General features: G+C 39.5%; 1 protein-coding gene and 1 non-coding gene across 2 annotated transcripts in view; both read left to right on the top strand.

The window, feature by feature from the left end:
* WIF1 (WNT inhibitory factor 1) overlaps positions 1–16977 on the top strand; it is a 91976-nt gene extending 74999 nt beyond the window's left edge. The window contains exons 6-10 of the mRNA XM_061416602.1: positions 1270–1365; positions 5877–5972; positions 11775–11870; positions 12382–12477; positions 16129–16977. Of these exons, the coding sequence (XP_061272586.1) occupies positions 1270–1365; positions 5877–5972; positions 11775–11870; positions 12382–12477; positions 16129–16250 (506 nt within the window). The 3' untranslated portion in view covers positions 16251–16977. The remainder of the gene's footprint in view (positions 1–1269; positions 1366–5876; positions 5973–11774; positions 11871–12381; positions 12478–16128) is intronic.
* LOC133248964 (U6 spliceosomal RNA) lies at positions 4313–4424 on the top strand. Its single transcript, XR_009736791.1, has one exon. It is a non-coding gene; the product is annotated as a U6 spliceosomal RNA (small nuclear RNA).
* Positions 16978–17627: the final 650 nt, after the last annotated feature.

A 17627-nucleotide genomic window follows, 5' to 3' on the forward strand; every position in this document is an offset into this window, starting at 1 on the left:
AGGAGAAGGAGACGACAGAGGATGAGATGGTTGGATGGCATCATTGAGATGTAGACATGAGTTTAAACAATCGTGAAGGACAGGGAAGCCTGCTGTTCTGCAGTCCATGGAGTTGCAGAGTCAGACATGACTTAGTGACTGAACAAGATGAGGTGGCTATGAGGTCACGAAGTCTTTAGGCAGCCTGTCTGCTGATGAGTAGGCTGTGTTCCTACCCTGTTTATTGTTTGGCCTGAGGTGTACAAGCACTGGATCCTATAGGCTGTTGGGTGTGTTCTGGTCTTGGTGCCAAAATGTTGGCCTGGCCTCCATGAGAGCTCATGCCAGTGAAAATTCCCTGAATCTTCTGACCAGTGTCCTTGTCCCCAGAGTGAGCCACAGCTTGCCCCTGCCTCTCCTGGAGATCCTCCAAGACTAGGTAGGTCTAGCCCAGGCTCCTGTAAAGTCACTACTTTTGCCCTGGGTCTTGGTAACACAAGACCCAGGTATGCCCTCCAAGAGTGGAGTCTTTGCTTCCCGAAGTCCGGTGGAGCTCCTGCACTCAAGTCTAGCCTCCTCCTGATGCCAGACCCCCAGACTGGGGAGGCTGATGTGGGACTCAGAGCTCTCACTCCTGTGGGAGAGCTTCTGCAACTGTTGTCAGTTTGTGGGTCACCCACCCAGGGGGTATGGGATTTGACTGTGTAGAGAGTGTGCCCCTCCTGCCTTCTTGTTGTGGTTTGTTCTTTATGTCTTTGTGATGTAGAATATCTTTTTTGGTACGTTCCAGTCTTTTTTTTATCAATGATTGTTTAGCAGTTGTGATTTTGGTCTTCTCATGAGAGGAAGTGATCTCAAAGTCCTTCTATTCCACCATCTTGTCCTGAGCTCCATCTGGACTGATTTTGAAATTGAAAGATTGAGGAAATACAGCAGAAAATGATATTTACAGAAGATAGTTTGAAATTGAAAAATTGAGGAAATAAGGCAGAAAAAGGTACTTCTTAAGAAGACCACATCTTACTTAAAATAATGATTCTGGGAAAATTTTAATCAGCCATTCAAGTGGAACAATTCCAAAATTCTCTTCTATGAAATTGGTTAAAAATATAACCTTATTTACAGCACAAAAATAATTTTAATATAGCAAACTTCTATCTTTACAGAGCAACCCCTTTAGAGTCAACCACAAAGCTTGAAAATGTAGACCTGTTATATTATCGACATTTCCAAAATGGTCCTGTTTCTAAAACCCTATTGGCCTTAATTAGAATTCTCTCTCCCCATTAGTCCTTTGCTCACCACGATGCATGAATGGCGGGCTATGTGTTACTCCCGGTTTCTGCATCTGTCCACCTGGATTCTATGGAGTCAATTGCGATAAAGGTAACTTCCTAAGAACAAGGTTCTTTTTACTTTTTTTTTTTTTTTTACTGGAGGATAATTGCTTTATAATGCTGTGTTGGTTTCTTCTATACAACAAGGTGAATCAGCCATAAGTACACATTCGTCCCCTCCCCCTTGAACCTCCTTCCCAGCCCTCTAGGTCATTATAGAGCACTTGTTTGAGCTCCCTGTGTTATACAGCAACTTCCCACTAGCTACCTATTTTACATATGGTAATATATATGTTTCAATTAAAAGAAGTATATTTACTATATCATCACTCTTCATAACAGCTTTATAAATAGGGTGTATCACTTCGCTGGTTGCTTTAACATTAACTATAAATTTCAGTGTAGCTTAACACAGTACAAGTTTACATTCACTCACAGAATGCTCCAGCGCAGGAACCTGGTCAGTGGGCAAGGCAGTTCTCCATACAGTGACTCAGGGCCCCAGGCACTGATGATCCTGCTGACAGCTTAGGAGCTCTCTGGTTCCAGCAAAGATTGGAATAGGCACTGCTTAAAAAAAAACAAAAAAAGTCCAAAAGTGACCCACAAAACTTTCAACACACATTCCATGGATAGGAATTAGCCTCATTACCTACCTGGATGCAAGCAGGAGAAATGTCATTCCTGGTTGGACAGCTATCTCCCTTTATGGGAGGGGAGCATGAAGTTTCATGGACAGTTAGCTACTCCTGGCCCATTGCTGTTTTCGTATGTCCTAAATCAGTTTTATGGGTGAGCTTCTAAAACAATCTCTTCCAAATTGCCTGACCTAGAAGTTCACTGATCACCCACTTAATTCTCTGCTCACAGATCACATCCCTGAGAGCATGGGTCCCTCCTTCCTATGAAGCAGCAGCATAGCCAGATTTTACTCTCAGAAAGTAGATTCAAACATGGCTCTAGAGTAGAATGGTGTGATTCATAGTCTCGCAAGACACCTATCTACTTTGCCTGGTTCACATCTTTTATGGAAAAAAATGAACATCTGTAAAGTATATGATGGAAAAAAATTAACATCCTTAAAGTGTATGTATTTAATGAAATTATCCTTCTGTCAAAAATGCTAATTGTGTGAGTTGTTGTTGTTTGGTTGCTTGGTTGTGTCCGACTCTTTTGCAACCCCATGGACTGTAGCCCACCAGGCTCCTCAGTCCATGAGATTCTCCAGGCAAGAACATTGGAGTGGGTTGCCATTTCCTCCTCCAGGGATCTTCCCGACCCAGGGACTGACTCACATCTCCTACATGGGCAGCCGGGTTCTTTACCACTGAGCCACCAGAAAAGCCAATTGCACGAGTAGGGCACTATTTTCTAAAATAAATATTGGATTGGCCAAAATAAAATAATGTGCTTATTTTTGAGAAGTGTCTCTTTAGTGATAATACAGATAGCACCAATTAACATCAAAATGAGCAGCTTTTTTAAAATGAAAGAAAAGCTAAAGGAAAGAGCCCTTAGCATGAGTCAGAATAATCATTATGGTTGTCTGTTATTTTGTGATATGCAAAGTACCTTCATACAATTACCTGACTTTAGTTCTAACAATCTTTTGAGATATGTAAATAATTATTCATCATAGTCCCAGATAAGCAAAATAAAGTTTATAGACCTTGAGTAGTTTGACCCAAATTCACACCCTCCACTGTACCGTGTTGCCACTCAGGCTACCTGTTTCAGAACCCGGTTCCTCTACAAGTGACTCTGAGTACAGAAACCAATCTCTGTGGGCCATGCTTTTCCCAACTGTAAATAGAAATTAAGCCATTGACCCCTGGTTCCCCCATCTCTAAGCTAACTGAGAGCACATGTTCACATCTCTACCTTTTATTTGTAGGTGGTCTTTGAAAACTATAGCACTGGAATGAAAACAACTTTAAAATTTTATAAAGATTAATCACTAATGACACTGATAATAATAGCCAGTGAGTAAAAAATTCTTTCTTGTGCAGCTTCTTTTCATTTGTCTAAATTTAGCATTCAGCCCTTCTGCTACTTCAGAATTGGGCAGAATTTAATTCTAGAAGCAGAATTAAATTCATATTATCTCAAATTTACTAGGCAATAGAGCCAATCCTTCAGAAATTTGGATGAAGAACAAGTGTATTATCCAATTTTAAAAGACCATTTATGAGGCTTATTATTGGTGTAGTATGCACAGTGACTGATAATCAACTATAATGTCTTTTTTATGCCAGGGTGTCTCAACACTGCATGGTCCTGTGAAGGAAAATATCTATGTGTATTCCAGTCCTTTTACATTTGTAATATTTTACCTTTCAGATGAAAGATTTTCCTTCTTGTTAGACTCCAGTAACTTTTTCTTATTCTTTTGGAAAGTCTGTTGAAATTCCACTTGGTCTCACTGGAGATCTGGGAACATTAAAAGAAATAATGTTTTTTTACTATCTCAACCAAAAGATGCATTTATTATCCAGGAGGGAGTATAGAGCTTCTGAAAAATGGTTTAATTACTGGCATGGAACTAGACCTTGGCACTACAGATTCAAAGAAACACTAAAGATTAACTTTCATTGGCTCTTGGGACATCTGTTGTAAACGTTAACGGCTGAGTGGTTAAATACCGGCCCAGCAAACCTTCAGCCCCAGTGAAAGTCCTTTGGTGTCTCTGGCTCATTTTTTTGGTCAAGAATCATCGCACAACAGAGATGGAGAGAAGCAATTATGCAATTATTAAGGGTGTGGCCAGATTCAATAATCAGTTTTGTCACATTTGTAATGTGACACATTTGTAATGTTGGTCACATTCTGTAACTTTTGATTAAACTCCCAGGTTCATTGCATTCTACATGTTAGTAAGGATAGTGTCCAGCGAGATCCAGCAAAGTGGACACAGATCCTGATGTTTTCTCATCTCCTATTATCCCCAGGAGAAACAGGGGCAAGTGGGGAGATAGGACATGCTCACAAAAACAACTGTCCTCTGCTCACTTTGGCAATACATGTGATAACGTTGGAACAGGACAGAGAAGATTAGCATGGCCCCTGTGTAAGGATGACAGGCAAACTTGTGAAACATTCCATAATAATTCTAGATTATTACAAAAGGTCCAGCCCTAATATTAGCTTCAGTGGCTCAGATGGTAATTGCCTGCAAGGAGGAGACCTGGGTTCGATCCCTGGGTGGGGAAGATACTACCCTGGAGAAGGATGGGAATGGCTACCCTCTCCAATATTCTTGCCTGGAGAATTCCATGACAGAGGAGGCTGGTGAGCTACAGCCTATGCGGTTGTGAAGTCAGACAGCACTGAGCAACACTTCACTTTCAACAATGTTAGCAGCAAGTAACAAAGGAAGTTCAAAAATCGGATTCTCCTAAATCCTAAATCCTGTCCTCCAGTGCTTTTGTTACCCTCTATGACAGGAAACTTGATTTTGCCAAGGCAAGTACAGCATGGCCTTAAGCTAGGAGATGCTTATGATTTTTAACAAAAGTTTTATCATTTAGGAAGCAAGATATTCATAGAATATTTTAGTTGGATTTCATTTCCGCAAAGAAAGCACACACTTAGAACTTTTGGAAATCCTTTCTGATTTTCTTCCTGGACGCTTATTCCAGCTCTCATTCACCTACAGCCAATTTTGGCCTGTTTTATATAGGACAAGAACAAAGAGGCCGTGAAACTGGAATAGCTGAGTTCTTATTTTCATCTCCATTATAGAATGAGCCAACTTGTCTATTTTTAGATACTTGCTCTCCCCCGTTTTCATTTCTGTCCTCCCTCTATTTTAGGTGCCAGTGAGCAGTGAAACTCCAGAAGCTGACTCTAAAAAGGAGGGTTTAGGATGAACTACCAGCAGTATGATTATCACCTGGAAAATCTAGTTTATTGGACTCCCACAGTCACATACCCACTTTCGTCATCCCTCTAGCTCATGCCGCTGCCACTTCCCTGCCTACGGGATCTCATAAAGGGGAATAGGCTGCCCTTTCCTGAATATAATTACTCTTTCTTGCAAACGTCATAAAAACTTATTTTTTTCAAAAATTTCTGTTATATAAGATGCATCTCTGTTCCTCTTAATCAGGAAAAAAGTTGCTTTCTCCTCTGTCCAATCCTAATATTTATGACTTCTTTCCCTTTTATCTGCTCCAAAGAAGGTTTTCTCCTTTTATTCTTCATTCATCTTAAATATTTTCTTGGGTTTATAGCATTCTTTTCCTTTTTAAGAGCATAGATATTTACAATAAAATTAAAAAGATATTTGTTTTTACCCACTGTTGCCTTTTTTCACTAAGAGGCAAACAAACCCCTAGAGGTGGGTCTGGTGTCATGTGTGTGGTATCCTGTTATATTGCCTGAATCTGCAAATGATCAAGCAATTGATTACCACTGCTGTCTGGGTAATATGGCTTATTTTATTAAATAAGTAAATGGGCAAGTAGCAGATGCCTAAGAAGTATCACTTAGCCTTAATGAAATGTTGTTGTTAGATTTAAGTGACTATCTAATGCAATACCCTGTTATTCATTCTAACAGCAAATTGCTCAGCCACCTGCTTTAACGGAGGGACCTGTTTCTACCCTGGAAAGTGTATTTGCCCTCCAGGACTAGAGGGAGAGCAGTGTGAAACAAGTGAGTACTGACCCGCATTGTCTTTGTTTGGGGTGGGGAACATGAGCGGCACCATCTGACCCCTTCATTTTATTGATGAGGAATCTGAAGCCCCGAGACAATGAATAGCTCGTCTAAGGTCTCAGGCCAGGGGTTTCTTTTTACTAGATTCAGCCGCCATCCATTTTGGCTAACAGTGGGGTAGAGGAGAGGCATAGATCAGCTCAGCTGACTCATTAAACACTCTCTGACTCGGTTGTGTCTGGTTTGCGCTCTTCACCATGTTGCACTGTTTCTTGTGGAGAGTTCATAGTTTGAGACTAGAAATGTAGACCAGAGCTTAAGGACAGCTGGAATTTGTTCACTTACCTGCAGGCATAGAGTCTTTTTCCCCCACCTCTGGCTTTCTTCTTTCTGTTCACATTTCCCAACTCACTGCCACATTTCCCAACCAGCCAGAGCCTAGTAATCCATCTCAGAGAAAAAGACAGACTCAAGAAAAAGGAGGGAAGTAAGGTAAAGAGCAATAAAAACAAAAGCATCTAATAGCACACACAACAGCGTGAATGAATTGCACAGATGTTATGCTAAGTAAAAGAAGTTAGACACACGAAAATGCATGCTGGACGATTCCATTTTTATGAAGTTCAAGAACAGACAAAAGTATTAGGAGATCATAGAAACCAGAATAGTGATTGGGAGCACAATAAAACTTTCTGATGTGCCTAAAATGCTCTGTATCTAGATTGAGGAAGTGTCTCTTAAGTGTTTATTTATGGTTGACAAAAAAAAAATAGTTGATCCATAAACTTAAAATCAATGCACATTATGCCTTCTCTAGATGTTTGTCATGCTGTGATACCAAAAAAAAAAAAAATACAAATTTAAGGGTGGAATGTGGTGGATAATCATTGTTTTGGGAACCAGGATACCAAACTCTTTGCCCTGGCCCTGTTATCTTCCCATCACTGAAGCTCTCTGCTCAACTCAGAAATGAGCCAACCTCACCCTAGATTGCTCTGTGACCCCAAAAACAGATAACACCAAAGCCTGGCTCAGGAAGAAACGAAAGGAATGTGAGTGAGCATGTCCCTACTTTTCTGGAAGTTCTGGAATACAGCATTTTCACCTCCAGCTGCATTATGTCCATAAAACACCACTGTGTTTGCTCTAGCCATAGTTTCTGAAGTTGTAGTGGGTTCAGAATTAAATAATACTGACTTACTATTTTAACTTTCAACCTCTAATTTATTTGTGGGGATTTTTTCACTTTAATGAGTAATAGCTGAAATGACTATTTTTTTTATAGAGTTCAAATGAAATACTTCTGAAGTTTTCATAGAACATGTAATTTAATTGTCAGGATGTGGTTTCTGTTCTTGTTAATTACCCTGCCCCGATAAAGATATCTCTGAACTAACTCCCCTCAATTTTCTCCACACACTTACACTCAGACTTTGTGTACTTAATTGGTTCATGTTTATGAATCTTTGTTCATGGGTTCCTTTCTCTTCATGGACATATGCTCTTTCATGCCCTTAGGTTTATGACCTTTCCATTGGCAGAGATAATGTTTTCTATTCTTTTTTTTCCCTAATTGCACCAAAAATGTGGGCCTTTGAAAGCTCTTGATTATTGCCATCACAAGTTATACTCAAATCCTTTTAGGAAATTTTTTTTTCTATCGCCAGAACCATATTACCAGGAAAAATTAAAATCGGCCTTGTATTGAAAAGTGCCTATAGTGTAATAGAGACAAAAAGTTGAATTATATATCTTATTTTTAACAAGAGACATAATTCACATACATAAAATTATTTTAAAGCATACAATTGATATTGATTATATTCACAAAGTTGTACAGCATCTACTTCTAGAACATGTTACCATCCCCCAAAGAAACCCTATTCCCATCAGCAGTCACTCCTCATGGTCCTCACCCCAAACCCCTGGAATCCACTAATGTACTTAGATATTGGATATTTCATATAAATAGAATTATACAATATGTGGCCTTTTATGTCTGACTTCTTTCACTTAGCATATTTTCAAGGTTCACCTCTATTTTTACATGTATCATTACTTCCTTTTACTTGCTAAATAATATTCCATTGTGTGGATATACCAACGACATTTGGTTTATCCATCCATCAGCTGATGGGCACCTGGGCTGTCCCCACTTTAGGGCTACTGCAAATAGTAGTGCTGCTATGAATATTTGTGTACGAGTTTTTGTGTGAACATGTTTTCAGTTCTCCTGAGTATTCCTAGGAGTGGAATTGCTAGACCATGTGCTAACTCTTTAATTTTTTGAGGAACTGCCAAACTATTTTTCAAAGTGGTTGTACCATTTTACATTCCTACCAGCAATGTACAAGGATTCCAATTTCTCCATATCCTTACCAGTATTTGTTATTGTCTCTCTTTTTTTTAGATAAAATATGTATTCTGATGCTGTTATCATTTCCCCTGGCCTCTATCAAAGTTGATGGCTTCTCAAACTTCATTCTGACTTGATTGTGAGATATACTTGCAGGTTAACAAACAAGACTATGGTTAGAAGTATCTGGATATTTGTACATATGTTTTTCTTGTTCTTTAAGGTTCATAAACTTTATAAGATTCCTTAATGAACCTTCAGTTTAAAAAACCAAATTATTTATATGGTACCAAAATTGGGTTTTTTAATACCTTAATGGGTTTTATTATTGTAATCTATATAAAATGTTTGCCATAAAAAATTAGAATATTGGATAAAACAGTTAAAAATCACTTGTAAAATTCTAAGACTCAGAGATGGTGGTTGTTGGCACTTATGGTAAACCACTTTAATCTTTTCTCTATGTGAAGGATAGTCACAGATTTACCTCCCAATCTGATGGGTGGAGGAAGTTTAATATCTTTATTTTGTCAATACCTTATCTCACTGTCCTCACTGGTTATAGATAAAATTTGAATTGTTTAGAATTAGTCAAATCTATTTGTCTTCAGGCAGTGCTTAGTCTCATTTGGGTAAAAATGTGTGATTTCTCACATTGACTCAGGGTTCCACTATCCAATGATAAGAATTTGTTCACAATATAGTTTTAGGAAAAGAAAGTCAATAATAAAGACATTTATAGAATTCTGAACTTTAAAACAGTCATCCCTTCATGATATTTTGGTTCCATGAGGTTTGATCTAGGAATGGCCTTCTAATAGTCACCTGCAAAGAGATTTCTGTTCTGTGATAACCAAGAGAGAACGTCTTCCCTGTTGGCTGCAGTAAGCCTCAGGGTCCTCACTTCCCTCTTGCCAAGGGAACAAAAACATCCTTGGAGACAATGAAAAGATTGTCTCTATCAGCCATTCTCTCCATTCTCTCTGGATACTAAGTTCACATCTCCTGGAATATGGGGAACCTTGGACCCCCCAAGTAGTTCACAATATATCCTCTATCTTTTCTGCCATTTAATTATTGTCCCACATCTTGCTTAGTTGAAAAACCCCAGTACATTGCAAAGTATCCAATTTTGAGCATATGATGGGATCAGATGTTCCTTTGACACAAATGGAAATTCAGAGTTAGATATTCCTTTCCTTAAATTGAAGTTGGATCTTGACCACAGAGTAAGTGCTATTCTTTGTGTCCAAACCTAGCAAAAAGGGTTCTTTTGGATTTTAATGGTTGATAGAAAGGTGGCATTCAAGTATTAAGGTTGTTTTAACACCTTTCTGTGAAACATCCCTGTGTCAGAAAAGCCTACAGCTCTAATGGCATTTCAATTTTCTGAGAGACACTAACATCTCAATTGTCTCTCTAATCTCCACAGTGAGATTTATATGTGAGGAAAGTCATTTTGGATAAATAAAAGAAAGTGTTTTTAGCAAAATGATTTTCATATGGGATTCACTTCATGTCTGTCAAGCATAATGCTTACCCAGAAAAAACTTCGGCCTCAGGATGGCAAATTCTAGATTGCAAATGCATAGAAGTAAGAAAGAAGAAAAATATGATTTTTACATCTATATCCAGCTCTAAAATCCTGGGATGCAGAGATCTGTGAAAATATCAGCACTCCTCATTTGGCACAGAGATAAAGCATGAAGTATTCTTAGGATCTGAGACATTCCAGGAAAATGCCCAAGTGTGGAATCAAGGACTTTGTGTGCCCCACCTCGTGTCCTTCTCAGCCAGCCTTTCCCTCCATCACTGCGATGACCTAATCTGTACAAACACAGTCTGATTGCACCTGAGCTGAGCCACACGTCTCTCGCTTCCCACCAGAGACCCTGAGTACTAAATACAAATATAAATAAATAAATAAATATATATATATATATAATCACAACAAACTGTGGAAAATTCTTAAAGAGATGGGAATACCAGAACACTTTACCTGCCTCCTGAGAAACCTATATGTAGGTCAAGAAACAACAGTTAGAACCGGATATGGAACAACAGACTGGTTCCAAATTGGGAAAGGAGTCCGTCAAGGCTATATATTGTCACCCTGCTTATTTAACTTATATGCAGAGTACATCATGAGAAATGCTGGGCTGGAAGAAGCACAAGCTGGAATCAAGATTGCCAGGAGAAATATCAATCACCTCAGATGTGCAGATGACACCATCCTTATGGCAGAAAGTGAAAAGGAACTCAAAAGCCTCTTGATGAAAGTGAAAGAGGAGGGTGGAAAAGGTTGGCTTTTAAAATTCAACATTCAAAAAATGAAGATCATAGCATCCAGTCCCATCGCTTCATGGCAAATAGATGGGGAAACAATGGAAACAGTGAGAGACTTTATTTTCTTGGGCTCCAAAATCACTGCAGATGGTCACCACAGCCATGAAATTAAAAGACACTTGCTCCTTGGAAGAAAAGCTATGACAAACCTAGACAGCATATTAAAAAGCAGAGACATTACTTTGCCAACAAAGATCTGTATGGTCAGTGCTATAGTTTTCCAGTAGTTGTGTATGGATGTGAGAATTGAACCATAAAGAAAACTGAGCGCTGAAGAACTGATGAAGTATGGTGTTGGAGAAGACTCTTGAGAGTCAGACATGACTGAGCAACTGCACATGTATACAGATTATACATATATAATCTGTAGTCACAGACTAGAAATTCAAGAAAGTGATTCCATGGGGTGACCTTTGGTCAGTGGACACTGGTGCAGATGAATAAACACTCCCCTCTCGCTCCCTTCAGGCAACTTGAAGGAGCAGTCCATCTACCTGACTCCTCAGAAAGATGCTGCAGAATAGAGCCCAGTTGCTATAGTGATGAACAACCTACAAACATACTTTTGTGTTGGCTTTTTCTCTTCTGCTGTTGACTCTCCCTGCCCTCTATTCCTCATCCCAAGGATCACTTCCCCGAATAAACTCTGCAGGCAGGTCCTGATTTCTGGAGAATCCTAAGCTAAGACAGAAGTCATCGTGTCCAGGTATAGGCCTGCTTTCAGAAATAGTGACATACAAAAATCAGAACTCAGAGGAAAGATCACTTAGGGGGCTATCCATATCTTCACTTTCAATATATCTTGAATTACAAGTTTTTATGAATCAGATAAAACATTGTCAAAAAAGTGATATAAATACAGCATTTGAACAATACTCATTGTGGAAGATTCATATCCAAAATTATAAAATATGAGCCTATTTGTCCCCAAAACGAAGCTCAAACAGTAACAAAGCCAGGGTTGATCCGAAATAAGTGGAAATAACTGCCACTTAAAAGCCTTGATCCTCTCAAAGCCTTGCGATTCCTTTGAAAAAATGTAATTGCCTCTGAAAGGAGAACAGAGTTCCTTGCTTATTTGCATTCTTCTATTTCAGGCAAATGCCCACAGCCCTGTCGAAATGGAGGTAAATGCATTGGTAAAAACAAATGCAAGTGCTCCAAAGGTTACCAAGGAGACCTCTGTTCAAAGCGTAAGTGCCCTGTACACACAGCTGACCTGTGTTATGGGGTAGTTAAACTAGCAGGGATCTCTTCTCTCTTACTTCCTAACTTCTGTACCTGCTGCATGTTGCCAAGGCATCACAATTAACCTTTCTTCACTGACATTTATGTTTCTTGAGGTAGACCAAAGACATATGAAATCCATGCATGTAAAAAAAAAAAACTTAGACACATTTGCACACACCACCAAACTTTTTAACTATTAGGAGTTTTCTTAAGGAAGATAAACTTCCATTGCCTGGCAGTTTCAAAGTCCTCCTGAGTGTCTTTTGTCACTGAGAAACATCAAGTCTAGCTCACTTCCAGGACTGACTCAAAAGAGTCCAAAACTGACTTCTAGCTGGAGACTGACTTAGAAAAACACATGAAGGGATGAAGCCAAAACTAACACATTCGAAAGAACTGCGGGGAAGATAGCTGCGTAATTCTGTTAACCGGTGAAAGCTCAGGAAACTTTCTATTTATCTCCTTTGACTCTAGCTGTCTGCAAACCTGGCTGTGGCACACATGGAACCTGCCACGAACCCAACAAATGCCAGTGTCGGGAAGGCTGGCATGGGAGACACTGCAATAAAAGTGAGTGTGAACTGTCTGGGGAGCCAGACTCTTGCACGTCTATTCCCTGGCTCCAAAGGCTAGGACAGACAAGCCATAACTCAGCTCTGCTTTCCGTTGCATAAAACCAACTTCTCCTCCTCTTCCTGCTCTCTCCACTGGTCCCCACTACCACCAGAACTCTCTAAGCTTTAGAGTGTAGAGGAAAGAAAGCATCGCTGTAAAATACCACCACATCTGTAAAATATCACCACAAATATTTTCCAGGTTAAATTAGTATTCCAGGTTGGTTTGGTAATATGGTATGTTAACTATGATAGAAATGAATAAAAGTAAGATTTCTAAATCAAATGTAGATCAGTAGCTACAAAGTTCTCATATTATCGTTCAGGATTGATCAAGGAGCATTAGAACATGAGTTTGCTGTGTAAAATCTTTACACTGTGTTGGTTTTGGGATGCTTTAAATAGGTTCTTTCAAGGGAGAGAAAAGGTCTGTGAAGTACAGGAGAGATGTTAACATGGAGTTGTATTTTTTTTCACATTTACTGACCACCAAAAATGGACTATCTCTCCGGGAGTTGGTGATGGACAGGGAGGCCTGGCGTGCTGCGATTCATGGGGTCGCAAAGAGTTGGACACGACTGAGCAACTGATCTGATCTGATCTGATAAGATAATAAACCACTGGTCTATTTTATACACAAAATGAAAGTTAAAGTTGCTAAATTCAATCATTCTGTTTTGATTGATATCGTCTCTGTGCTAAACATGAATCCAGGCACTGGAAACATACCAGTGAACAGACAGAAAAGATCCTTCCTGGTGGTGCCCAGAATCAAGAGAGAGGGGCAGTCGATCAGCAAGTGAAGGAAACAAATAATGCATTTCTGCAGTTTCATCCTGCAGCTTGAACTCTAACTGCTGAGGATGGACCCACTGGCTACTTTCTGTGGGCAAAGGAAGGCTTCATTCAGTCATGCAGCTCCCTTGATTAATACAAGTCCAGATTGTGCCTATCAAGTTGTTTCCAAAATAATGTACACAAAGTGAACAGATCACTTTCATATCAGGTGTTTTTCTAATGGTCTCCAAAGGGTGATGCATATAGCCCGGTGAGTGTGGAATAATCATCTGGGGTGCTAAGGGAAAATATTAGTTCGAAGACATTTAAAAAAATATTTTATGTTCTTTTATTACATTTATGTAGAAATTTTATATGTATAGTTATATATCTCAATCTCTAATTCCTACTTTTTGTACATATTTTATAACACACATTGTACTATTCTGATATGTATAAAACCAGTTATGTGTAGCTTTACATATTTGTTTGTTTTAAAGTATATTGGTGTCTGGCCTAGGCTACACTGAGCCATTGAGCTGAGTCTTTTTTCCACCATTGCCTTGGCTGGATGGTAGGTTGAATTGGCTTCAGGTGGACATAGCTTAACAAAAAGTGGATTCCTCTGGAAAATGGCTCATTTACCCAGGTGGGAATGATGGAATGGTACCAAATGGGGCAGAAGGGGACCTTCCTTCAGGTAAAAGACCTATAGACAATTAACCATTCCAAGAAGGCAAGTGAGAGGCCCTCATGCGTGCAGTTTAGGTGAGCAGTTCTGACAGGTCTCCCAGCCCCAGTAGCACCCTCACTTGTAGACTTTGCTGCTGAAAGCTTTTGTCATCTCTGCCACCTTCAGATTCAGCCATGCATTTCAGATTCAGCCATGCATGTCAAGAAGATGCCTTGGTGCTTGATTAAAATGCAAGCAGGTTTTACAGGAGAGGCCCCCCAGCCATTTTGTACAGTGGCTGAGAGAATCAGGCTGAAAGAATGAGGTTAATTTTGCTTAAAAGGAGATGACAAGGAAGCTGTGAGGCAGAGAGTTCTGCTAAGAACAGATTTCCAGTGAGGCGACACATTGGGAGGTCCCAGGCACCCAGACATCCTTGATGGGAGGAGGACACTGGAGACAGACTTCCTGGCTCAGGCTCTGCCTCACCAGGGAGGTTTGGGCTTCATGGGTGGCAGGGTGAGCAGCAGGGTAGGGATTGTTGGCTCATTGTCTTGGCCGGTCCATGAGCTACTAGCCTACATGCTGACAATTCAAAGAAAAGCATTCAGGAACGAAGCATTCTGTTCTCAGCAGTTACTTAACGGCATGCTTGCATTTAAAAACCACAGGGAACAAATGAAATGCCAAACTTGACTCTAATGCACAGGAAGATGGAGGCAGATTTTTAACTGCTGATCGGTTTTAGGAAATCAGCAGAAGTGAGTCAGTGATCCGGGCATCTTCAGAAGTTCATAAGTAAGAAGAAAAGAAGTCTCGAGTTGTGTAACTCACAACTCACATTGTATTATTGTGTTATACTCCTCTAACGATGAACTGGAAATGCTATCAGTAGACACCCATCTTGACCAAGGCTCACAAAAGCCCACTGAGAAGGAGGCAGTTCAAATCCTAACCCTTCTCTAATATATGTACTGGTGTACTTTTTTTTAAACACTTCTCTTTTCCTAAATTCTTTTAGATTGATTCATTTTTTTAAAACTTTCTATTTTGTATTGGGGTATAGCCAATTAATAAACAATGTTGTGATAGTTTCAGGTGGATAGCAAAGGGACTCTGCTACACATAAATGTAGCCATTCTCCCCCAAACTCACCTTCCATCCAGGCTGCCATATAACATTGAGCAGAGTTCCCTGTGTTATGCAGGCCTTTTTGGTTGTCCATTTCAAACATAGCAGTGTGTACATGTTCATCCCAAACTCCCTAGCTATCCCTTCTACCCATCCTTCTCCTTCACCCCCTGCAACCAGAAGTTCATTCTCTAGGTCTATGAGTCTCTTTCTTTTTTTAAGTAAATTTGTTTGTATCATTTCTTTTTAGATTCCACATATAAGGGATCTCATACAATAATTCACCTTCTCTGTCTGACTTATGGAAGTCTTTAATTCTTATAAAATTCATATTTTGTGTAAATGCAATAGCCATGCCTAATCATGTGATCTTTATGAAGAATGGGAGTTGTTATTATTGAACTGCTGCTGCTACTGCTAAGTCACTTCAGTCGTGTCTGACTCTGTGCGATCCCATAGATGGCAGCCCACCAGGCTCCCCCGTCTCTGGGATTCTCCAGGCAAGAACACTGGAGTGGGTTGCCATTTCCTTCTCCAATGTGTGAAAGTGAAAAGTGAAAGTGAAGTCGCTCAGTCGTGTCCGACTCTTCGAGACCCCATGGACTGCAGTTCAATAATAATGGAGATTGGTTTTGCAAGGCAATGAAAGGATCAATGACAACGTTCTCTGCAGAAGCACTCCTGCAATGAGACCTCAGTGCTTGATCCTTACGAGCCTTTGGATGGAGAACATCCTTCCATTCAATAACATTCATCCCAAGTTTGCTTCATGCGTGTCATGACCAAAATATATAGTGAATCAGAGATTCAATGGAAGCCAGATTTGATGGAGTTAGTAAAATGAATTTCTTTTAAAAGAGATCTTGAACCTGTAACATCTCATCATTCAGGTAGCTTTTTGTGGTCACTGTGGTCTTTCACTCTGGGTTGGAAAGGGAAAATGGATTTTATTTGAATGGTGAATAATGAATGTGAAGAGCTTGTTTTTGTAGTTTCTTTTCTTTTAAGCTGTGAATAATTTTGCAGGGTATGGAGCCAGCCTCCTGCATACCCTGAGGCCAGCAGGCGCCCAGCTCAGGCAGCACACGCCTTCAGTTAAAAAGGCCGAGGAGCGGCAGGACCCACCTGAATCCAATTACATCTGGTGAACTCCGACATCTGAAACATTTTAAGTTACACCAAGTTCATAGCCTTTGTTAACCTTTCATGTGTTGAATGTTCAAGTAATGTTTATTACAGTTAAGAATACTGGCCTGAATTTTATTAGCTTCATTATAAATCACTGAGCTGATATTTACTCTTCCTTTTAAGTTTTCTAAGTACAGCTGTAGCATGATGGTATAGATTTTCTTGTTTCGGTGCTTTGGGACCAACTTTATGTTATGTCAGTTGTTCAGGTTAAATTTTTGTCTTTTCAGTGTGTACTTGGCAGATAATTTCCAAAAGTGCAATGCATTCACGGTATTGAGAGGCTGGGCAACATTAGAGAAGATAAATGGAATAAAAATGCATAAATCACAAGGGTTTGGATGAAGCAGTTAAAAGTGCTGAAGTCTTCGCATTTCAATTTATTTTGTCATGTATTTAGACACTTGTTACATTTTTTGAATTCCCCTTAAACTCATAATACATTTTACCTTACCATGACCTTACCATGATTCCAGAGAATTCAGTATTAAAAAAGAGAGAGAAAGAAATAACACTGTGGTAGTGACATTTAATGATATAATATATTGTAAACACAATAAAATAGGGAATATATGTATGAACTGTTGGCATTGGCTTGAAGCAATATAATATATTGTAAACAAAACACAGCTCTTACATAAACATTTTATACTGTTTGTATAAAATAAAGATGCTGCTTTAGTTTTCTGAATGTGGTATGGAGTGGTCTTTGCATGTGCTAGTTTATGGAAATAAAGTTGGTTGCAATTGAATAGAAGTTAAAACTTTGCAATATCATAAAAAAGAGAAGATATTCTTTCCCTGACTCTGGACTAGCTCTCCAGCCCCATCTTTCCCTCCCAGTTCTGCCTCTGCTTCAGCCAGGCCACCCTACACTCCTCTGTTGTCAGAGCCTGCAACACTCCTATTTATGTCAGCTCCCAGCTTGTTGTCATTTCTTTCAAGAAATCTTCTCTAACTAGACCATGTTAAATATCCCATTAGTGAAGACTTTCTAATGGTGTGAAAATATTACAAATGAAAGTGTTACCAACTGGGAATGTAAATTGATGCAGCCACTGTGGAAAACCGTATGGAGATTCTTTAAAAAACTAAAATAGAGTTACCATATGATCCCACAATCCCACTCCTGGACACAAATCTGGAGAAAACTATAATTCAAAAAGGTATATGCATTTTAGCATTCATAGCAGCGCTATTTATAATACCTAAGGCATGGAGACAACCTAAATGTCCCTCAGCAGATGAAAGGATAAAGAAGATGTGGGACACACAGTGGAATATTACTCAGCCATAAAAGGAATGAGGTAATGCTATGTGCAGCTACATGGATAGAC

This window comes from Bos javanicus, chromosome 5, assembly GCF_032452875.1.
Source record: "Bos javanicus breed banteng chromosome 5, ARS-OSU_banteng_1.0, whole genome shotgun sequence".
In the NCBI taxonomy this organism is placed as follows: Eukaryota; Metazoa; Chordata; class Mammalia; order Artiodactyla; family Bovidae; genus Bos; species Bos javanicus.